Genomic DNA, 24,839 nt, shown 5'->3' on the forward strand with positions numbered 1-24,839 from the left:
GTGTGTGTGTGTGTGTTTGTGTGTGTGTCGGCTAGAGACAATCATTGTGTTTGATTCAAGTGTTGTGTGTTGTGTGTGTGTGTGTGTGTGTGTGTGTGTGTGGTTGTGGTGTGTCGCGCGCGCGGGCGCGCGACGAGCAAGCACCGAGAAATAGCAAGAAATGAGTATGAAGATACGTGGGTATACGCTTGTCTTCAAGGTGAGTTGTTTACTTGCGATACACAAGGCGTGGGTGGGCGAACGTGTGATTGCATAATGCAAGGACGTTATATTTTCCAATAATAAAATGGTTCATTTCAAACACTTATTCCACGCCCGTAGGGCCCTGGTGAAAAGTAGTGCACTACATAGGGAATTGGTGCCATTTGGGATGTATCCAAAGGTGAGGCTAAGAGGCAAGGCTATTTGTGTCGCAGTAAAGTTCATGTGAGCGTGGTTAAAGGCAGTGGTTCATAAAGGCCAGGCCCTGACAGTTTAGGAAGACAGAGAATTTGGAAGAGATTACAATTACTGATCTGGGAGGAAGTAGCAGAATGTGTGTAAACTGTGTGTGTGTGGTGGTGTGACACTGTTGTGGTGTGTGTGTGTGTGTGTGTGTGTGTGTGTGTGTGTGTGTGTGTGTGAGAAATAAATGATGTGTCTGCACCTGAACAAGTGACAACCACAGATCCAGATAGATAGAAACCCTTACTGCTGCTAGCACCTAGCAGTCCTTTTTTCTCTCTCTAAGTAATACAAATACCCTGTCAATGGAGCATGAAAGACGCTGTCTTTCTTTGTTAAATCTCACTGATCATTCAAGCTCATAGCTACATGATCAGGGCCAAGTTCATTGCTTCAGTGTATTACTTTGTACCTGCCTTTAGAGTTGGATATTACAGTAAAACAATGTTTATAATGTGATGACTGTGTCGATACACTTACATGACAAACTCCTGTTCATCCTCAGCCTGGAAGTGATATGTCCGGTTATCTGTGGGCAGAGAGAAGATTAGAGGGGAATGTGATCTCAGACACTGTGTAATCATGTCATGTAATATAGCCCTGTTGTGAYATGCATGTTGGGTAATTCACAAGCACAGCATGTTTCAGGTTGTCCTCTCAATGTCAAGACACCATTCAACAGCCAGTCAGAAAATAGAGCAGGTGTCAAAGAGCGACTGGCGCCCTATGACACAAAATGGTCTCTTCGACTCTTCCCATTTCTGAATGTCCATAAGAGGTAATTTAAAAGMCCCCTTCTCTCACGGGCCGCCCAGCCCATGCACCAGCCACAGTAACTGCTGCATTGGGCATAAAGGTTATGGTAAGAGGGGTACTTACGGGAAATTAGATCGAAGCACTTCCTGTCCTCAGCGCAGGGCTTGACCTGGCAGGTGAGCAGGTTGAGTTTCACAGGCTGCCTGTTGGACTGCACAAACACACAGACAACTTAGCTACTTGATGGACATTATGAAAATGAGTCTGTACATCGACCAGTATTGGTCCTATGAAACTAACACTACAAGCCTACCTGACTCTGGATAGAGTGGTAAAGTAATAGGTCAATTCATATTTTGATGTTTGGCATTGTGGGTATGTCCTTTTGTCTCGGCTGAATAAAGAAACTATATACAGTGCCTTCGGGAAAGTATTCGGACCCCTTGACTTTTTCCACATTTTGTTACGTTACAGCCTTATTCTAAAATGTATTTAAAAAAAAAAAAGAATTCTCAGAAATCTACACACAATACCCCATAATGACGAAGTGAAAACAGGTTTTTAGAATTGTTTGCAAATGTATACAAAACTAAAAACAGATATATTCAGACCCTTTGCTATGATACTCAAAATTGAGCTCAGGTACATCCTGTTTCTACTGATCATCCTTGAGATGTTTCTACAACTTTATTGGAGTCCACATGTGGTAAATTCAATTGATTGGACATGATTTGGAAAGGCACACAACTGTCTATATAAGGTCCCACAGTTGACAGTGCATGTCAGAACAAAAACCAAGCCATTAGGTCGAAGGAATTGTCCCTAGAGCTCCGAGAGAGGATTGTGCTGAGGCACAGATCTGGGGAAGGGTACCAAAATATTTTTGTAGCATTGAAGGTCCCCAAGAACACAGTGGCCTCCATCACCACCAAGACTCTTCCTAGAGCTGGTAGCCCGGCCAAACTGAACAATCGGGGTCATTGTCCTTGGTCAGGAAGGTGACCAAGAAACCGATGGTCACGCTGACAGAGCTCCAGAGTTCCTCTGTGGAGATGGGAGAACCTTCCAGAAGGACAACCATCTCTACAGCACTCCACCAATCAGTCCTTTATGGTAGAGTGGCTAGACGGAAGCCACTCCTCAGTAAAAAYCACATGACAGCATGCTTGGAGTTTGAATAAAGGGACATAAAGGCCAGCATCCCGGAGTCGCCTCTTCACTGTTGACGTTGAGACTGGTGTTTTGCGAGTACTATTTAATGAAGCTGCCAGTTGAGGACTTGTGAGGCGTCTGTTTCTCAAACTAGACACTCTAATGTACTTGTCCTCTTGCTCAGTTGTGCACCGGGGCCTCCCACTCCTCTTTATATTCTAGGTTAGAGCCAGTTTGCGCTGTTCTGTGAAGGGAGTAGTACACAGCGTTGTAAGAGATCTTCAGTTTCTTGGCAATTTCTCACATGGAATAGCCTTCATTTCTCAGAACAAGAACAGACTGACGAGTTTCAGAAGACAGTTCTTTGTTTCTGAACATTTTGAGCCTGTAATCCACAAACGCTGATGCTCCAGATACTCAACTAGTCTAAAAGCCAGTTTTATTGCTTCTTTAATGAGAACAACAGTTTTCAGCTGTGCTAACATAATTGCAAAAGGGTTTTCTAATGATCAATTAGCCTTTTAAAATGATAAACTTGGATTAGCTCACACAACGTGCCATTGGAACACAGGAGTGATGGTTGCTGATAATGGGCCGCTGTACACCTTTGTAGATATCCCWAAAAAATCGMCCGTTTCCAGCTACAATAGTCATTTACAACATTAACAATGTCTACACTGTATTTCTGATCAATTTGATGTTATTTTAAATGGACAAAAAATGTACTTTTCTTTGAAAAACAAGGACATTTCTAAGTGACCCCAAACTTTCGAATGGTAGTGTACATTTGCAAAAATTTCTAAAAACCGTTTTTTGCTATGTCATTATGGGGTATTGTGTCTAGATTGATGAGGGAAAAAACTACTTCATCCATTTTAGAATAACAACAACAAAAAAAGTCAAGGGGTCTGTATACTTTCTGAACGCACTGTATATATACACTGTATATATATTTAAAAAAATCTCTTCTAATGTTTTATCTCAGGATGTTGATTCAAGTGACCTTTTTTTTGGCTTTGAAACACGGCTTTAAATCAATCAGTTCTACTACATCATTAGAATCACTGAGGCCAGAGTAATTGATTGATTACATTTCTCCACATTTACTGTATGTCTCTGAAAATAGAAACAGTCCCACAGAATACTGTAACTGTGCCACTAATAAATGACCAAATATGATACAATGATAACTTGTACTCAGTGACCCAGAGGCACTATATGTGTCCCAAATGGCAACCTATTCCCTATGTAGTGCACTACTTTAGCCCAAAGCCCAATAGTCAAAAAGTAGTGAACTACAAGAGAATAGGGTGCCATTTGGGACAAAGAGCCTAAACACTAGACACAACAGTATAGCTAGCCTAGGGAGGATCCCAGGTAGTCCCTCAGTACTGGCTGTGGTCCAGGCAGCACCACTTTGGGTTGGCTACAGTACAGTACCCACTGTCATAATATGATAATACCACTGTGCCCAGCTAGCACGTGCGTAGACTGGGCACTGCATTGTAACTGTGCCCAGGCATGCGGGCAGCGGGCGGGCAGAGAGAGGGGGGGGGGGTGTTAACAAACCGTTAACAGGCTGTGATGAGCCCCACCAGACATGCCACCAGGGGTCTTTCACAGTCTCCAAATCCAGAACAGATTCAAGAAAACGTACAGTATTATATACAGCCATGATTGCATGGAACTCCCTTCCATCAAAGATTTGCTCAAGTGAGCAGCAAACCTGGTTTTAAAAAACAAATAAAGCAACACCTCACCGCATATCCCCTCCCTCATATTTGACCTAGATATTGTGTGTATGTATTGATATGTTGGCTATGTGTGACGTTTTACATTTATGTAGTTTTGTCCTTGAGTTGCTCTTGTCTATTAATGTTCTGTATCACAGTATGTCATGTTCCATGTTTTGTGTGAACCAAAGGAAGAGTAGCTGCTGCTATCGCAACAGCTAATGGGGATCCTAATAAAATAACAAATACCAAATGAGCCCTGAGGTGAGAATGCCTGGCTGGCATCGTGCCTCGCAGGCAGGGTCACCCAGAGTTCAGCTGCCTGGCCTGCCACATAAACACAGAGCGGAGCTGCAACATGCCATCAGACAAAGAACTGAAGACAAGTACATGGATTCCCTGTGCGTTTTCTTTTTTCTGGAGGTGCAGACAGGCAGGCTCGTACATAGGCTACATTGTATCATTTCCTTGAAAGGAGGGTGTCTATATATCCAGTAAATGAGATGATAATATTACGATATTTGGAGGATCCACCGCAATCTAGAGTGGAATTATACAACATTTGGGACATGCTAGTTGTGTCTGTGTGCACTCTCTCTGTCGCACGTGCACGTGTGTCTCTGTCTATCTATCTCAACGTTGCTTCTTGTATTAGCTCCCAGCAGCAGATAGTGAATATCTGATCCAGTGCTGCTGTACTCCACAGTATCCACAGGCCCAGGGAAGAGAAGAGCCAGCAGCAAACTCAGAGATGAGTCACCACAGCAATGGGAGAGGGAGGGGAGTGGGGGGGTTTCGCTGAGGGGTTGCCCTGGCAACCCATCCATGTCGATTCCTCTCTGCCAACTGCCAGACTGATAGTGCTGTACACAGCTTCTTTCATACCGGATGTTGCCTCTGATCTAGCCTCCACAGGTGCGTGTGTGTTTGTGTATGTGCGCGCGTGTGTGTGGTATGTTTGCCTCTCACCGTGGCATGAGAGATGGTGAGCATGCCACCCTTCACTGAACACTTCCTCCTCTGCCACACCTTCCTCAGCCTGGAGGAAGACAGCAACACCAAGGCACAACAAAAGATCAAATAAGGGCTTGGCATATCTGAGTGTATTAATATAAAAGCTTCTTCTGTACTGTTCAGTGTGTGTGTGTGTGTGTGTGTGTGTGTGTGTGTGTGTGTGTGTGTGTGTGTGTGTGTGTGTGTGTGTGTGTGTGTGTGTGTGTGTGTGTNGTGTGTGTGTGTGTGTGTGTGTGTGTGCGTTTTGCCACTCACCGTAGCATGAGCGATGGTGAGCATGCCACCCTTCACTGAACACTTCCTCCTCTGCCACACCTTCCTCAGCCTGCAGGAAGACAACACCAAGTCACAACGAAGGAGCCGAAAAGGGCTCTTCATGTCTGTGTATGTTCAGTACTGTTCAGTGTCTGTGTGTGTGTGTGTGTGACCTACCCATCACTCTTCTTCATCAGGTAGCCTTTCTTCTCACAGCCAAACTCTTTGTTGCCCTGCAGCTGGTGCATGCTATAGCCACCCTGCTTACTCTGGGAGTCCTGCGGCAACACACAGTGTTCAGACACGGAAAACTCAGCAAATCACCACACACAACCAACCAAATAAACCTCTTACGGAGAGTGCAGGCCAGGGTCGTTATTATTTATCGGTTCATGTTTGATGTTCAAAGGACCATGACGTCTGTCCCAAATGGCAGCCTATTCTCTATTTTAGTCCACTGCTTTTCACCGTGGCTCGGGTCAAAAGAAGTGCACTGCATGGAGAATAGGGTGCCATTTGGGACGCAYCKATGTTCTAAACACACTATTAAATGAAAAACAGAGTGGAGTGCATGCTCTTCAAATTGTCTCAGAAGTCAAAACGCAGGCAAGACCAACAGAAGCATGCCAATCGTGCACACTTACTCTTCTAGACTTGAGTCCAGACAAGCAGCGAGTAGAGAGGGAGATAGAGGGAGAGAGTGTGAAAGAAGCAGCTGAGACGTAGGCGTGAGACAGTGCCTGCATGCATGCGTGGAGTGTAGGTGTTAGTTCAGTACAATATATACAAGTAGAGGGGTAGTGAGTGAGTGACAGTATGTGGGTGTTGTAAACCACAGGATGTTTAGTATGACTCGTCAGTGCCTTCCAAAATGACACCCAGTTCCCTACATAGTGCACTACTGAACAAGTCCCATACACTCTTAGGAAAAAAGGGACTAGAACCTAAAAGGGTSCTTCGGCTGTCTCCGTTGCAGAACCCTTTGAAGAATCCAGATTAGAACCCTTTTGGGTTGCATGTAGAACCCTTTCCACAGAGGGTTCTACATGGAACCCAAAAGGGTTCTAACTGGAACCAAAAAGGGTTCTGACTGGAACAAAAAAGGATTATCCTATGGGGGGCAGCCGAAGAACCTTCTGGAACCCTTTTATCTAAGAGTGTATGGGCCCTGTTCAGTAGGGCACTATGTAGGGAATACGGTACCATTTGGGACTAGGCCACTAGCAGAGACGTGCAGTTCAAATCAAATCAAATTTATTAGTCACATACACATGGTTAGCAGATGTTAATGGAGTGTAGCGAAATGCTTGTGCTTCTAGTTCCGACAATGCAGTAATAACAACAAGTAATCTAACCTAACAATTCCACAACTACTACCTTATACACACAAGTGTAAAGGGATAAAGATATGTACATAAAGATATATGAATGAGTGATGGTACAGAACGGCATAGGCAAGATGCAGTAGATGGTATAGAGTACGGTATATACATATGAGATGAGTACTGTAGGGTATGTAAACATAAAGTGGCATAGTTTAAAGTGGCTAGTGGTAACAGTATTACTAAAGATGGCAAGATGCAGTGAATGATATAGAGTACAGTATATACATATACATATGAGATGGGTAATGTAGGGTATGTAAACATTATATTAAGTGGCATTGTTTAAAGTGGCTAGTGGTAATTTTTACATAATTTCCATCAATTCCCATTTTTAAAAGTGGCTGGAGTTGAGTCAGTATGTTGGCAAGCGGCCCTAAATGTTAGTGGTGGCTGTTTAACAGTCTGATGGCCTTGAGATAGAAGCTGTTTTTCAGTCTCTCGGTCCCTGCTTTGATGCACCTGTACTGACCTCGCCATCTGGATGATAGCGGGGTGAACAGGCAGTGGCTTGGGTGGTTGTTGTCCTTGATGATCTTTATGGCCTTCCGTGACATCGGGTGGTGTAGGTGTCCTGGAGGGCAGGTAGTTTGCCCCCGGTGATGCGTTTGCAGACCTCACTACCCTCTGGAGAGCCTTACGGTTGTGGGCGGAGCAGTTGCCGTACCAGGCGGTGATACAGCCCGAGGATGCTCTCGATTGTGCATCTGTAGAAGTTTGTGAGTGCTTTTGGTGACAAGCCGAATTTCTTCAGCCTCCTGAGGTTGAAGAGGCGCTGCTGCGCCTTCTTCACAACCCTGTCTGTGTGGGTGGACCAATTCAGTTTGTCCGTGATGTGTACACCGAGGAACTTAAAACTTCCCACCTTCTCCACTACTGACCCGTCGATGTGGATAGGGGGGTGCTCCCTCTGCTGTTTCCTGAAGTCCACAATCATCTCCTTTGTTTTGTTGACGTTGAGTTGTGAGGTTATTTTCCTGACACCACACTCCGAGGGCCCTCACCTCCTCCCTTAGGCCGTCTCGTCGTTGTGGTAATCAAGCCTACCACTGTAGTGTCATCCGCAAACTTGATGATTGAGTTGGAGGCGTGCATGGCACGCAGTCGTGGGTGAACAGGGATACAGGAGAGGGCTCAGAACGCACCTTGTGGGGCCCCAGTGTTAAGGATCAGCGGGGTGGAGATGTTGTTACCTACCCTCACCACCTGGGGGGCGGCCCGTCAGGAAGTCCAGGACCCCAGTGCACAGGGGGGTCGAGACCCAGGGTCTCGAGCTTGATGCGAGTTGGAGGGTACTATGGTGTTAAATGCTGAGCTGTAATCGATGAACAGCATTCTCACATAGGTATTCCTCTTGTCCAGATGGGTTAGGGCAGTGTGCAGTGTGGTTGCGATTGCGTCGTCTGTGGACCTATTGTGTCGGTAACAAATTGGAGTGGGTCTATGGTGTCCGGTAGGGTGAGGATGTATGTTCCACTTCAGATTCGAAGTGAGTGCTACGGGCGGTAGTCGTTTAGCTCAGTTACCTTAGCTTTCTTGGGAACAGGAACAATGGTGGCCCTCTTGAAGCATGTGGGAACAGCAGACTGGGATAAGGATTGATTGAATATTTCCGTAAACACACCAGCCAGCTGGTCTGTTGCGCATGCTCTGAGGACGCGGCTGGGAATGCCGTCTGGGCCTGCAGCCTTGCGAGGGTTAACACGTTTAAATGTTTACTCTCACCTCGGCTGCAGTGAGGAGAGCCCGCAGGTTTTGGTAGCGGCCGTGTCGTGGCACTGTATTGTCCTCAAAGCGGGCAAAAAAGTTATTTAGCCTGTCTGGGAGCAAGACATCCTGGTCCGCGACGGGGGCTGTTTTCTTTTTGTAATCCGTGATAGACTGTAGACCCTCGCCACATACCTCTTGTGTCTGAGCTGTTGAATTGGGCGACTCTATTGTCTCTGTACTGGGACTTAGCCTGTTTGATTGCCTTGCGGAGAGAATAGCTACACTGTTTGTATTGGTCATGTTTCCGGTCACCTTGCCCTGGTTAAAAGCAGTGGTTCGCGCTTTCAGTTTCACGCGAATGCTGCCGTCAATCCACGGTTTCTGGTTTGGGAATGTTTTAATCGTTGCTGTGGGTACGACATCGTCAATGCACTTCCTAATGAACTCGCTCACCGAATCAGCAAATTCGTCCATGTTGTTGTTGACGCAATGCGGAACATATTCCATCCGCGTGATCGAAGCAGTCTTGAAGCGTGGAATCAGATTGGTCGGACCAGCGTTGAACAGACCTGAGCGCGGGAGCTTGTTGTTTAGTTCTGTTTGTAGGCTGGAATCAACAAAATGGAGTCGTGGTCAGCTTTTCCGAAAGGAGGGCGGGGAGGCCTTATATGCGTCGCGGAAGTTAGTATAACAATGATCCAGGGTTTTACCAGCCCTGGTAGCACAATCGATATGCTGATAGAATTTAGGGAGTTTTGTTTTTAAGATTAGCCTTGTTAAAATCCCCGCTACGATGAATGCAGCCTCAGGTGGTGGTTTCCAGTTTACAAAGAGTCAGATAAAGTTCGTTCAGGGCCATCGATGTGTCTGCTTGGGGGGGAATATATATACGGCTGTGATTATGATCGAGGAGAATTCCCTTGGTAGATAATGCGGTCGACATTTGATTGTGAGGAGTTCTAGATCAGGTGAACAGAATGACTTGAGTTCCTGTGTGTTGTTATGATGATCACACACGTCTCGTTAATCATAAGGCATACCCCCCCGCCCCTCTTCTTACCAGAAAGATGTTGTTTTCTGTCGGCGCGATGCGTGAAGAAACCAGCTGGCTGCACGCGACTCCGTTAGCGTCTCTTTGAGTTAGCCATGTTTCCAGAAGCAGAGCACGTTGCAATCCCTGATGTCTCTCTGGAATGTACCCGTGCTCGGATTTCATCAACCTTTTGTCAAGAGACTGGACATTGGCGAGTAGTATGCTAGGGAGTGGAGCGCGATGTGCCCGTTTCCGAAGCCTGACCAAGAGACCGCTACGTTTGCCCCTTTTACGGCGTCGCATAGGGTCCCGCGCTGGTGAATCAGATCCATTGTATTGGGTGGAAGGCAAAACACTGGATCCGTTTCGGGAAAGTCATATTCCTGGTTATAACGATGGTGAGTTGACGTTAATCGTATATTCAGTAGTTCCTCCCGACTGTATGTAATGAAACCTAAGATTACCTGGGGTACCGATGTAAGAAATAACACATAAAAAAACAAAATACTGCATATTTTCCAAGGAACGCGAAGCGAGGCGGCCATCTCGGTCGGCGCCATTTTAACGGGTGTGTCGACACGGCAGCCCAGTCCATCTCAGCTAGGCTCTGCACACTATTACACAGGGTCGTCCTTCAAAACACAGTGAGCAGCTAGCATACACTAAGCAAATCTCAATGTGGGTATGAGACTGAGAGGAAAACCACATTGTTGTTGGTGTGTATAAGACAGTGACCAGTGAGTGCTCAGAAAGAGATTAGGGTAGGTTAGTTAAGACAGTGACTGGCTCTCCACCAATCAGCCAGTGAGGCACCACACTGGCTACCAGCATGGTACAGCACTGGATGCTCACTCTGTGCTACAGGAAGCTAGCAAGTAGGTACACCCACCATAGGGTCAAAGGTTACGGGTTAGGGGTGAAGAGTGTACAGTCTGATTCTCTACCAAGCAAAGATTTTGTGAACGCATGGCTGGWGGGAGTTTCCATTATACTCTTAAATGAACACCAGTCCATTCCATCTAAATCCACGAGGGGTAGTGTACGAGTGCACAGGAGAAGGGTAGAGAATTGGAATGCAATTTATATGTTTGCCAACTATAGCCCGCTTGGGCCCACTTGGCCCTGTTTGGCCCTGTTTGGCCTGGTTCCTGCCTACCTCCTTCTGGTCCAGCTGAAGGGAGGACTTGATCAGATCTCTGAGAGCAGTCAGATGTTTCTTCTCCTCATCCTGGGTCTGCTTTATCTGAGAAGGAGATACACAGGGTGAGATTAACACACACACACACACACACACTCAATGAGTCTGGATAACAATAGTCTGTAGAGTAGCAGTAATCAGATGGAGAGAAGCCTGTGGGTGGGTATTTACATTGTAGAGGTCAGCAGCCAGCTTCTCAATGTACTGCTTCAGCTTATCCGCCGTCTTCAAGCCATCTTGGAAGAAACTGCAAGAGAATACAGGGCGGATATTAGAATTCCATTGACATTTTCACTTTAGTGAGACAAAGGGCAGTCATTTGGTGGGGCGTAGCATCGTTTACATCATTTAGAAATGTCAAGTGTCATAGAATGTTTATATAGGCATTAGGAAGGTCATAAGGAGTGGAGGGGTGAATGAGAATGATACTGATGCAGTGTATAACACTGCTTGGCTCTCTGGCTTTTGGCAAAGAGATTTATCTAGTACATTAGAGAGCTTTCCTTCTCTCTTTTTCTCTCCTGTCTCTCTCTGGCCGACTATGGCTGACTATGGCTGTGTCCAGAGCTGAATGCTAAGCACCTCCTGTCATCCATTATGGATCTGCCAGTGTCAGTGGCACCCACCAGAATGCAYCTCTGCATCCTCTCAACTCCACTAACAACCTCTCTCTCCCCATCTCTCCATCTCCCTCGCTCTAGGCATCCATCAATCCTCCCTCAGTCCACTCATCCTACTGAAACATACAGTTTTCTCTACCTTTGTTTTTCCATCGTTCTATAAGGCATGTCTCTACAGAGTGATTTTCCCGCTGTCAGCGTCAGAAACAGTAGGACAGCCATAGGTTTGGGTTGAGTAGATYACAAGAAAACTGCATTGTTTTGTTGTGACATAACCACCTAGCAACGCTGAGGCTGTCAGGCCTGTCGGTGACGCAGCCAGGGGACTGCCGTTATTTACCCACAAACCCCCACGGCTGTCACAACGCATCGGCATGAAGGCCCATGCATATTTATGAGAGCTAAATATGACTCCGCAACCCTCCCTACCCAAGACCTGTGAATCGATGCATTATATCACGCGCGACACCGAGAGAGCAGGGATTGGAGGGATGGGGGGGGTTGAGAGGATAAAGAAAGAGAGAGAGAAGAGAGAGAGAGAGAGAGCGTAGAGAGAGAAGAAGAGAGAGAGAGAAGAGAGAGAAGAAGAGAGAGAGAGAGAGAGAGAGGAGAGAGGAGAGAGAAAAGAGCAAATAGCAATCGCAACCAGACTTGAATAGCTGAGTCGTGAGAGTACAATTATTTCCCTCTGAAATATTTATATTTCTTCCGTGACACGTACCGACGCATTAAGTGTTTTCCACCAATAGTCACAGCTAAGTAGACACATTCATAATCACACCCTTAGTTGGGTAGGGGGTCTCAGCACATATGGTAAAAGGAGGAATAATACTGCGGTACTAGTGGGGTGGCAATGTAAACCTTAGAGGTTAGAGCGTTGGACTAGTTAACCGAAAGGTTGCTCGGGATCGCAATCCCCGTCACTGACGGGTAAAATTTTCGTTCGCCCTTTCGTATACATATGGGCAGTTAACCCACTGTTCCCCGGTAGGTCGTCATTGTAAATAAGAATTTGTTCTTAACTGAGCTTGCCTAGTTTAATAAAGGTAAAAAAAAAAAAAAAAAGACTTACTTGCACCTGTGCGTGTAATACTTGATTAGGTTCTGGAGAAGGTCCACCCCTTTCTTGGTCTTGATCTCATTGACTTTGATCAGATACTGCAGAGAAAAACACAAGAGGGTGGTTTGTGAAAACTGACATCAAATAGAATGCCTCTGTACATTGATTGTTGGAAGAATTTCACTGCTTATAATGGTGATGGCATTAAACCAGGGGTGGACAATCACTGAAGGTCTTATATTGAGCACTATCACTTATTGAACTGAAGGCTATCATTTACGAAACCGCTAAAAGTCTCATGCTTGGCTGACACCAAAAGGCCTGCAGCCAACCACATAAATGGAAACTGAGCGCGGCACCAAATGCTCCCCCCTGCATTAAACCACAAGAAAAGATGTGTTTGTCTGAAAATATGTAAATAGTGTCTTCTGAACATTTTGAAGGTCAATCCTATCAGAATGCCCAGTATGCTGGAGATGATCTTTGATCTACACTGCCAACACACCATGAAGTCTGTCGGAGCCGGAAACAAGTGGTAAAATCTTAAACATCACTGGAAGAAGCCAACATTGAGAATATCATGAGCCGAAAGATTGTCATTTGCCTGGTGTTTACAGTAAACGTGTTTTGAAATGATAACTAGATGAATGTGTTTTTATTTTGCGTTTTAGGAATCACTCGGCCTCCGGAGAAAGTGTTTCACTGACTAGCATCCTAAACGATGCAGCTAAGATAGAGACAAAATTCCCCCAAACAATTCATGCGGCAACAAATATATAAAAACTCATCTTAATCTTACGTTTATCCCATGGTGCCAAACCTAGAACAGTTTCGTGAGGACACTAGTAGGGCAGAATGCCCTTCGAGGCCCCCCTCCCTGTGCCCACAAGCTTCTCTGCAGCATTGCTTACAATGCAGTCATCTTTGTGTGTGTGTGTGTGTGTGTTGATGTGTGTGGGTCGTCTGTGGTTAGTTGTGTGGTGTGTGTGTGTGTGTGTGTGTGTGTGTGTGTGTGTGTGTGTGTGTGTGTGTGTGTGTGTGTGTGCACGTTTGCGTGCTACCCTGAAACAAAACACACACACAATCACACACACATTGCTTTTGTCTGCCTGCGAGTGTGCGGCTCAGAGATTAAGCAAATTTGTCTGGTGTGGGCTTAGTGTGTGTTGTGAATGCCTGATGGTGCATGTGTTTGGGGGCTTTGTGGGAATGAGAGGCGATGGATGGATGCTACTGTATCAGTGGCTGGTCTCAGATCAGTAATACAGCCTGCTGTGATGAGCATCGCCTGGCCCTCTCCACACTAGCAGCAGCAGAGCAGCGTGGGATAGGAGAGTGAGTCTACGTCCCAAATGGCACCCTATTCCGTATGTAGTACCCTACGGGCCATGGTTCAAAGTAGTGCACTATATAGGGAATAGAGTGCCATTTTGGATTCACCCTGAAAGCATCCTCTAATCTGGTGAGTGAGTAATGTGGAGAGGGTGGGGGGGTGAGGTAACCATACCAATTCACACAATACGAGCACTGCTATCAGTCAAGCTTATAGGGTCAGGAGTTTTCCTTACCATATGACTTGCCCAGGAAAAACTCTGGGCCCCTCTAGCACAACACTGGAAGCAATATCAACAACAACAAAACCCACGTGTAAGAAATCACCCTAAAAACCCAAGAGAGGCAAACCACCCCCTCTRGCTGCACACAGAAATAGAGGTGCATGGGTTGAGCGCCTCCGTAACGGCTCCAATTAGAATCCCATTGTGAAGCACTAAYTTAATATATCAATTATCAGTACCGTTATGCCATGTGAGCAAATAATCTGTAGGTAAAGAGGGAGAGTGGAGTCTGCGTTTACGCCCACCGGGAAGTAGCTCGATGGCACAGCTGAGCGCATCGCTCTTACAATTTGGTATTTTACTCTAGAGTAGTGGTATTCAATGTCTAATGACACAACCTTAAAATCGGTACGTTTAAATTTTCACAACAAATAACCTTCAAWAAATTACATTTTCATCGCTCTTATCAAAATTAAAGGTTCAACAAATGCATTTACTCCATTTTCTTTTCTTCTACAAATGATCTTTCTCAAAAACATTTGTACATTGTCCCATAAAATAATCTGAACTCTTAATTTTTGTTTCTCTTTTTTTAATATGTATATATATATACAGTTGAAGTCGGAAGTTTACATACACTTAGGTTGGAGTCATTAAAACTCATTTTTCAACCACTCCACAAATTTCTTGTTAACAAACTATAGTTTTGGCAAGTCGGTTAGGACATCTATTATGTGCATGACACAAGTAATTTTTCCATCAATTGTTTACAGACAGATTATTTCACTTATAATTCACTGTATCACAATTCCAGTGGGTCAGACGTTTACATACACTAAGTTGACTGTGCCTTAGAAAACAGCTTGGAAAATATCTGAAAATGATGTCATCGATTTAGAAGCTTCAGATAGGCTAATTTACATAATTTGAGTCAATTGGAGGTGTACCTGTGGATGTATTTCAAGGCCTACCTTCAACTCAGTGCCTCTTTGCTTGACATCATGGGAAAATCAAAAGAAATCAGCCAAGACCTCAGAAAAAAGATTGTAGACCTCCACAAGTCTGGTTCATCATTGGGAGCAATTTCCAAACGCCTGAAGGTACCATGTTCATCTTTACAAACAATTGTACGCAAGTATAAACACCATGGGACCACGCAGCCGTCATACTGCTCAGGAAGGAGACGCGTTTTGTCTCCTAGAGATGAACGTACTTTGGTGCGAAAAGTGCAAATCAATTCCAGAACAACAGCAAAGGACCTTGTGAAGATGCTGGAGGAAACAGGTACAAAAGTAWCTATAAACACAGTAAAACAAGTCCTATATCGACATAACAAAGATCATACCTTTTTGGAGACATGCCCTCTGGTCTGGTGAAACAAAAGTAGAACTGTTTGGCCATAATGGCCATCGTTATGTTTGGAGGAAAAAGGGGGACGCTTGCAAGCCGAAAAACACCATCCCAACCGTGAAGCAGGGGGGTGGCAGCATCATGTTGTGGGGGTGCTTTGCTGCAGGAGGGACTGGCGCACTTCACATGAGGTAGGAAAATTATGTGGATATATTGAAGCAACATCTCAAGACATCAGTCAGGAGGTTAAAACTTGGTTGCAAATGGGTCTCCCAAATGGACAATGGCCCCAAGCATACTTCCAAAGTAGTGGAAAAATGGCTTAAAGAAAACAAAGTCAAGGTATTGGAGTGGACATCACAAAGCCCTGACCTCAATCCTATAGAACATTTGTGGGCAGAACTGAAAAAGCGTGTGCGAGCAAGGAGGCCTACAAACCTGACTCAGTTACACCAGCTCTGTCAGGAGGAATGGGCCAAAATTCACCCAACTTATTGTGGGAAGCTTGTGGAAAGCTTCCCAAAACGTTTGACCCAAGTTAAACAATTTAAAGGCAATGCTACCAAATACTAATTGAGTGTATGTAAACTTCTGACCCACTGGGAATGTGCTGAAAATTTTCTCTACTATTATTCTGACATTTCACATTCTTAAAATAAAGTGGTGATCCTAACTGACTTAAAACAGGGAATTTTTACTTGGATTAAATGTCAGGAAGTGTGAAAAACTGAGTTTAAATGTATTTGGCTAAGGTGTATGTAAACTTCCGACTTCAACTATATATAGTGTTTAAAAAATAAATACAAATTAATAATATATATATATATATATATATATATATATATATATACAGTATATATATATATATATATATATATTTGGTGGCCCCACTGCAATTTTAGTGGGGTTGCGACCCCAATTCTGAATACCACTGCTCTAGAGGGATACAGCTCACTCACAAGCATTGGTTTACAGAAAACTACATACTGTACATCTCAGTCAGTGCCCAGTTTGTGCCTAATCAGTGCCCACTAGTCTGTGCCGTGTCCACTACTGACCTCACACATCTGGAGTTGGAAGAGACGGCGTTCCTTCTCCATCTCCTCAGCGATCTCCGCACCTGTTATCTCCGTGCGAATCATCCCATGCTGCTTGGCATGCTCCCTCTTTTCCTTCTCGATCTTTGTACTGAAATCAAACAGACAGACAGACGGACGGACGGACAGACGGACGGACGGACGGACGGACAGACAGACCGACCGTGTTAGAGAAACCAGAAACAGACCAACAGATAGTGTTTAAGTCCATGACAACTCTTTAAATCAGATGGAATTCTCCGGAAGAAGTAGAGTTTTCACAGGGTGGAACGTTCCAGTTAAATGATGATGTTGCTCTGTGTGATATACAGTCCATCCGTTCTGACATTGTCATGACACCATAAACAACTGTACGCAGACATAACCAGACATAACCATATATAGTGCAAACCCCAGGTGTCACAACACAGTTATGTACATCTACACTCGGGATCAATATTTTCCACAAAATCCACCAAGTTTCAAAACCAGTAATAATTCATATTTATCTTGTGAATCCTGGGAAATTTTGCAAAAATCAGAAGTCTCCATTTAAATTGTTTAAAACCAAGATATGGTCACTATTCCAGAGTTCTCTCCAAATAAGAGGGGTGCTGCACCACCTTGTCGGCTTGGCTGCGCCYCAATGTAAAGATTTCAGAGCAAATAAAACGGATATTTAGTAATGATGGAGTAACTATCTTGATCGCCAATGACGATGTGAATTTGCGAAACAGGGCGTCCATAAATTCGGAGCGTTTTCACGTTCCTCAATTCAGTGCAGTTCGGCAGTAGGCTATCTCGACACAGAACGCGCTCAGGACGCACCCCGAGTATAGCGTTGTCGAATCAGACAYACTTTGTAACGGCAGTTAAACGACCAAAGTTGCTAAACTTCCTAGATAACCTCCTTCAACGCATGACAGAATATCTCCTATATTTGGCAAAATCTATATAGCTGATYATTATACAGATAGCAGATCAGCTCATGAATAACTGGCAGAAGAGAGTGGAAATAGTTAACGGTATCTTAACAAGAACAGACTCTGTTTAAAAATATATACATATCTACTCTCATACTATTTGTTGGTCACACATTCTTTACCGATAATCTCATATGGGAACCAAGTTGGCCTACAGCGCAGAGAAGCAGGGGAAATCTTATAGCGGCGGTATTTTGACATGCATAGGCGAGAGACATTTGATAACGCATTGCAACCTATGGATTACAGAATAAAGTTAAAATTGTTCACGCAAAACAGGAGTCAGGATTTGGGGTTTCAATGGGATTGATATTAACTAGGCTCTAGGACAGGAGAAGATAGAATGTTCCCGCATGCCTCTCTGTGACAGAGATGCCTATGTAGTGAATTGTGCATAGGCCTATCAAATGTGTGACTGTCTAAAGACTCACAATGACAGCTCAAAGAGGCACACGTTATTTTATAGGCTATACTGCGGGGGTTTCCAATAGGGTTTATTATCTGCATTCTGGTCGCATGTGCAGTCCGTCGGTGTCAATTATGCGTGTGCTTTGAATTAATGGCGACTTCGTGTGAAGTAAATATGCTCGGCTAAAGGCTACCATGCGACAACCTTTATGGATAATGTGCTATTTCATTTTTTGCTTATCTGCTTCCGTGCATGTTTTGTATGTTGTGGAATTGCATTAGTGCGACATTAGGGGATTTTTTTGATTATTTCCCGGGTCTTGTCATTACATTTTCCCGGGAAATGTGAAGAGTATTCCCGGGACAGTCCGGGATCCCGGTTACCAATGTTAATCCCTAATGTAGACATTTATTATTAACACACTTACAACTTAGCTTCATAATCCTTCCAGGCTTTGTCAAAGGGCTTCTTTATGTCCTGAAAGAAATAGGACAGAGTATGAGTAAACAGCAGTAATGAGGTCAATCTGGAATCCCACAGCGCAGTGTTAACTCTCTCTCCAACATAGGCCGACACCGCCACTGCAGCCAAGGAGCCAAGGCCTCATCCTAACAATTTATGTTTTGTAAACCCACTACCACTCCATGTTTCCAACCTCACGGGTTCATGACCCCTTTATTCGTGGCGCTCGCCTTCAGGCACAACACAGGGACACTGTTTACGCGAAGATTTACAGTGTGATCTTTTAAACAGTCAGGCTCACTAGTCTCCCCCTCCCTTTCTCCACCTCTCTCTCTTTCTCTCTCTCAAATGCAAGCACACTCTCACACACACCCACTCTGTCTCTCTAAAACACACACACACACGCACGGGCACACGGACCACACTAGGGCTGGGAATTGCCAGGGACCTCATGATGAGTTATTATCATGATACTTAGATGCCGATATGGTATGTATTGCGATTAACACAATTCGATATGTGTTGGGATTCAATAATGTGATTCAATACTGTGATTTTACTGTGATTCCATGTTCTAAACTTTTATCTCACCATAAACATTGAGTGTACTAAACATTAGGAACTCCTTCTTAATATCGAGTTGACCTCACAACAGCCTCAATTTGTTGGGCATGGACTCAAGATGTTGAAAGTGTTCCACAGGGATGCTGGCCCATGTTGACTCCAATGCTTCCAACAGTTGTGTCAAATTGGCTGGATGTCCACAGAAAACTGTTGAGTGTGAAAAACCCAGCAGCGTTACAGTTCTTCAGCAGCTTTGCAGTTCTTGACACAAACCGGTGCGCACCTACTAACATATCCAGTTCAAAGACACTTAAATATTTTGTATGAGCCTCTGAACAATCCATGTCTCAATTGCCTCAAGGCTTAGAAATCCATCTTTAACCTGTCTCCTCCCCTTCATCTACACTGATTGAAGTGGATTTAACAAGTGACATCAGTAAGGGATCATAGTTTTCATCTGGATTCACCTGGTCAGTCTATGTCATGGAAAGAGCAGGTGTTCTTAATGTTTTGTAGACTCAGTGTATGTCTGTGACAAGAGAGAGTCATGATCAGTCATGGAAATAAAAAAGTGCTGAAAACAAATTGGCTCACTATTTAAAAAGAAGAGGAAGAAGAACAAGCTATGATGCAGGAACAGCCATCACTAACATACACACACACATGAATCGACAGATCTGCTTCGTGGGCTCTACTGAGTGGGCTCCAGTGCTAGGTCCTCCCCTAGGCGATAAGGCAGAGAAAGAGAGCGGGAGTGAGGGAGAGAGCAAGGAAAGGAGGGTCTTCATTGTAAATCTTACCCCTTTCACGCCTTTCAGGTCCCCCTTCAACAGCGAGTCCAGGGTGAAGATCACATTATGGCTCAGGCTCTGGAGCTGAAGAGATAGAGAGCGAGAGAGAAAGAGAGAGACAAAAGGGATGAGAAAGAGAAAGGATGAGGATGAGAAAGAGAGCGAGAAAGAGAGAGAGCAGGAGAGAAAGAGTTGTTCAGTAACTCGGTCACGAGGGCAAGAGTCAGGCATCTACTCTTTCAGCTTTCATTATGGAGTACATCAACAAATATTTGTGATGGCTCGAAGAAACCTTGACAGTATTATCTTCAGTCTAGGGGTGAACTCAATCTTGGCTATTTAGGAACCAGCAAAAACATTTTAGACTCTTAAAGTGTGCTAAGCTATTTAGGAATCAGCAAACACAATTTGACGACCATTTGCTTACAGCGCTGTAACCACATTGATTAATGCAGGTCAATATTCCTGAGCATTTATTCCATTTGGACCTGTGATGGTCAGTGCCAAGTCCCATCCGGTCCGGGAAACAAACAACACTTAATGGCCACTAATGTGTTGCTTAAGTGCCTCCGTTGCAAAGACCTAATGTCTAAATCAATCACCTACTTACTGGCTGCTGCTCTACAATTAGAGCTGGCCATGGTCTGTCGGTCTGCATCCCAAATGACACCCTATATCCTATATAGGGCATTACTTTGACCAGAGCTCTATGGGGGTTCTAAGGGCCCTGGTCAAAAGTAGTGTACTATAATTGCCATTTGGGATGTCTCCCTTTATGGAGTGGATGGATACTAAGACTGGCCTGAAACCTGGGCTCAACCCCACTACTCTAGCAGACCAACAGGGTGGTCTCCTTCCTCTCACACTGCACTCCAGAGAGAGGCACCTTTTTTAAGGGTGGTAAATACCACAAACTAGTGTCAGCATATGAAGAGTTTACTCCATACATAGAGAAAGAGAGAGAGAGAGAGTGAGAGAAAGAGAGAGAGAGCGAGAAAGAAAGAAAGAAAGAAAGAAAGAAAGAGAGAGAGAGAGAGAGAGAGAGAGAGAGAGAGAGAGAGAGAGCAAAATGTCCGCCAGAAAAATAGCAACGTCAATAACCAATGGTGATGTATTAATTTATGACAGGTTCATGTGAGGGAGTTATCAACATCAATACTTTTACCAATAGTAGTACACACTGACATCAGCCCTTGGGGAGCACTTATCAAAAGGATATATTCAATAAACACTCAAATGACCACTACAGTGCATTCGTAAAGCATTCAGACCCATTTACTTTTTCKAAATTTTGTTACATTACGGTCTTATCCTAAAATTGATTAAATACTTTTTTTCCCTCATCAATCTACACACAATACCCCATAATGACAAAGCAAAAAACGTTTTTTAAACATTTACATAATTATTCAGACTCTTTACTCAGTACTTTGTTGATGCACCTTTGGCAGCGATTACAGAATCGAGTCTTTGCGATTTGACGCAACAAACTTGGCACACCTGTATTTGGGGAGTTTCTCCCATTCTTCTCTGCAGATCCTCTCAAGCTCTGTCAGGTTGGATGGGGAGCATTGCTGCACAGATATTTCCAGGTTTCTCCAGAGATGTTCGACCGGGTTCAAGTCCGGGCTCTGGCTGGGCCACTCAAGGACATTCAGAGACTTGTCCCGAAGCCACTCCTGCATTGTCTTGGCTGTGTGCTTAGGGTCATTGTCCTGTTGGAAGGTGAACCTTCGCCCCAGTCTGAGGTCCTGAACGCTCTGAAGCAGGTATTCATCAAGGATACTTTGCTCCGTTCATCTTTCCCTCGATCCTGACTAGTCTCCCAGTCCCTTCCGCATTCAGGCCAAAGAGTTCATTCTTGGTTTCATCAGACCAGAGAATCTTGTTTCTCATGGTCTGAGAGTCTTAGGTGACTTTTTGCAAACTCATCAAGCCGCGGCTTGATGGGTGCCTTTTACTGAGGAGTGGCTTCCGTCTGGCCACTTTACCTAAGGCTGATTGGTGGAGTGTGCAGAGATGGTTGTCCTTCTGGAAGTTCTCCCTCTCCACAGAGGAATCTCTACCTCCTGACCAAGGCTTTCTCCCGATTGCTCAGTTTTGGTCGGGTGGCCAGCTCTAGGAAGATTCTTGGTGGTTTCCAAACTTCTTCCATTTAAGAATGATGGAGGCCACTGTGTTCTGGGGACCTTCAATGCTGCAGACATTTTTTTGATACCCTTCTCCAGATCTGTGCCTCAACACAATCCTGTCTCGGAGCTCTACGAACAATTCCTTCGACCTCATGGCTCTGACATGCCACTGTTCAACTGTGACCTTATATAGACATGTGTGTGCCTTTCAAATCATGTTCAATCAATTGAATTTACCACAGGTGGGCTCCAATCAAGTTGTAGAAACCTCTCAAGGATAATCAATGAAACAGGATGCACCTGAGCATCAATTTCGAGTCTAATAGACAAGGTCTGAATACTTATGTAAATAAGGTATTTTCAGTTTTGGATTTTTAATACATTTGCAAAAATGTTCTAAAACCTGTTATCACTTTGTCATTATGGGGTATTGTGTGTTAGATTGTAATTTCATTTTCTTTATTTTTAATTTCAATTTTAGAAATGCTGTACGTAACAAATGTGATTTATGTCAAGGGGTCTGATACTTTTCTGAAGGCACTGTATGTCTGAATATAGATCAGTGGGCGTCTGTGCGTTGGTTATGAATGTGGGTAGCCTCGCTTGCCAGCGTTTCTAAGTGAGCGATGCAAGAATTCAGTATCTAACTACGTATGTGAGACCGACACAGACTGCACACATACACTAAATGCTTGATACGCAAGAATGTATAAAGGCAAACGTATGTCTTAGAAATATCTCATGCACAGAAGTGTGTCTGTGTAATAAAGTGAGAGACAGAGAGAGAGGAAGGGATACAGAGCAATATGTCTTCACGTAGCATCGATATAGGACTGTCAAGAGATGCTTGTCCTTTCACCACCGTTACAGGCAACATGTATACCACCTTCCCCAGGCGTGTCCAACAGGTGGCTGATTTTAGGAGGGTTCCAGGGGAGCTCTCACACACACACACACACACACAACACACCACACACACACACAACACCACACACACACACACACACACACCACAACACACACACACACACACACACACACACACACAAAGACGCAACACGCATGCACGCCACACACGTAGTCTCTCTCACACCACGTTTCTCTCTCTGAAACGCGCACACGCACACAGCCACATACACAGACACTCCCCCACTCACATTCCACACACGTACACTTAGTCTCGCTGCTGGCACACAGGTAGAGAGCCTCTTCCTCCAACAACAATCACTACACAACACAAGATTCTCCAACAGGGACACGTTTTTCACAGAAATATCAGGGGAATGTATGGCAGAGAGATGAGAGCAGACGAGTGAAAAAAGAACGTAAGAGGAGATGATAGTAGCAGTCACCTATGCTGAGGTGATTGTGATGACGGTTTTGTCAGGGTGGTTTTTTTGAACTAAAGAAAATGGTATAATAGCTTGGAATATTCAGTGGAATTCAAAACTATTTGCAGCCGCCTCTAACGAAGACATACAGTTGAAGTCGGAGTTTACATACACCTTAGCCAAATAGCATTTAAACTCAGTTTTTTCACAATTCCTGACATTTAATCCTAGTAAAATTCACCTGTCTTAGGGCAGTTAGGATCACCATTTATTGTAAGAATGTGAATGTCGAATAATAGTAGAGAGGAATGATTTATTTCAGCTTTTATTTCTTTCACACATTCCCAGTGGGTCAGAAGAGTACATACACTCAATTAGTATTTGGTAGCATTGCCTTTAAATTGTTTAACTTGGGTCAAACGTTTCGGGTAGCCTTCCACAAAATTCCCACAATAAGTTGGGTGAATTTTGGCCCATTCCTCCTGACAGAGCTGGTGTAACTGAGTCAGGTTTGTAGGCCTCCTTGCTTGCACAGGCTTTTTCAGTTCTGCCCACAAATGTTCTATAGGATTGAAGTCAGGGCTTTGTGATGGCCACTCCAATACCTTGACTTTGTTGTCCTTAAGCCATTTTGCCACAACTTTGGAAGTATGCTTGGGGTCATTGTCCACTTGGAAGACCCATTTGCGACAAAGCTTTAACTTCCTGACTGATGTCTTGAGATGTTGCTTCAATATATCCACATAATGTTCCTGCCTCATGATGCCATCTATTTTGTGAAGTGCACGAGTCCCTCTTGCAGCAAAGCACCCCCACAACATGATGCTGCCACCCCTGTGCTTCACGGCTGGGATGGTGTTCTTCGGCTTGCAAGCATCCCCCTTTTTCCTCCAAACATAATGATGGTCATTATGGCCAAACAGTTCTATTTAAGTTTCATCAGACCAGAGGGCATTTCTTTAAAAAGTATGATCTTTGTCCCCATGTGCAGTTACAAACCGTACAAACCGTAGTCTGGCTTTTTTATGGCGGTTTTGGAGCAGCGGCTTCTTCCTTGCTGAGCGACCTTTCAGGTTATGTCGATATAGGACTCGTTTTACTGTGGATATAGATACTTTTGTACCTGTTTCCTCCAGCATCTTCACAAGGTCCTTTGCTTTTGTTCTGGGATTGATTTGCACTTTTCTCATCAAAGTAAGTTCATCTCTAGGAGACAGAACGCGTCTCCTTCCTGAGCGGTATGACGGCTGCGTGGTCCCATGGTGTTTATACTTGCGTACTATTGTTTGTACAGATGAACATGGTACCTTCAGGCGTTTGGAAATTGCTCCCAAGGATGAACCAGACTTGTGGAGAGCAACAAAAAAAAATCTGATGTCTTGGCTGATTTCTTTTGATGTCTAGCAAAGAGGCACTGAGTTGAAGATGGCTTTGAAATACTTCCACAGGTACACCTTCAATTGACTCAAATTATGTCAAATAGCCTATCAGAAGCTTCTAAAGCCATGACATAATTTTCTGGAATTTTCCAAGCTGTTTTCTAAGACACAGTCAACTTAGTGTATGTAAACTTCTGACCCACTGGAATTGTGATACAGTGAATTATAAGTGAAATTGTCACGCCCTGGCCATAGAGAGGCTTTTATTCTCTATTTTGGTTAGGCCAGGGTGTGACTAGGGTGGGCATTCTAGTTTCTTTATTTCTATGTTTTCTATTTCTTTGTGTTTAGCCCGGTGTGGTTCTCAATCAGAGGCAGCTGTCTATCGTTGTCTCTGATTGGGAATCATACTTAGGCAGCCTTTTCCCACCTCTGTTTTGTGGGTAGTT

At 44.3% G+C, this 24,839-nt stretch overlaps 1 protein-coding gene across 2 annotated transcripts in view; it reads right to left on the minus strand.

Moving 5' to 3' along the window:
- Positions 1-19,794, minus strand: part of LOC111973579 (arf-GAP with SH3 domain, ANK repeat and PH domain-containing protein 1) — a 39,144-nt gene extending 19,350 nt beyond the window's left edge. For both annotated transcript variants that reach the window (XM_070446729.1, XM_070446728.1), the window contains exons 1-10: positions 19,558-19,794; positions 18,159-18,208; positions 16,322-16,451; positions 12,370-12,455; positions 10,849-10,924; positions 10,636-10,722; positions 5,532-5,632; positions 5,355-5,424; positions 1,324-1,411; positions 925-973 (exon numbers count right to left, since the gene is read on the minus strand). In XM_070446729.1, the coding sequence (XP_070302830.1) occupies positions 925-973; positions 1,324-1,411; positions 5,355-5,424; positions 5,532-5,632; positions 10,636-10,722; positions 10,849-10,924; positions 12,370-12,455; positions 16,322-16,451; positions 18,159-18,208; positions 19,558-19,779 (959 nt within the window). In that variant the 5' untranslated portion in view covers positions 19,780-19,794. The remainder of the gene's footprint in view (positions 1-924; positions 974-1,323; positions 1,412-5,354; positions 5,425-5,531; positions 5,633-10,635; positions 10,723-10,848; positions 10,925-12,369; positions 12,456-16,321; positions 16,452-18,158; positions 18,209-19,557) is intronic.
- Between the last annotated feature and the right edge of the window lie 5,045 nt (positions 19,795-24,839).

The sequence above is a fragment of the Salvelinus sp. IW2-2015 genome, linkage group LG14, assembly GCF_002910315.2.
Source record: "Salvelinus sp. IW2-2015 linkage group LG14, ASM291031v2, whole genome shotgun sequence".
Classification (NCBI taxonomy): domain Eukaryota; kingdom Metazoa; phylum Chordata; class Actinopteri; order Salmoniformes; family Salmonidae; genus Salvelinus; species Salvelinus sp. IW2-2015.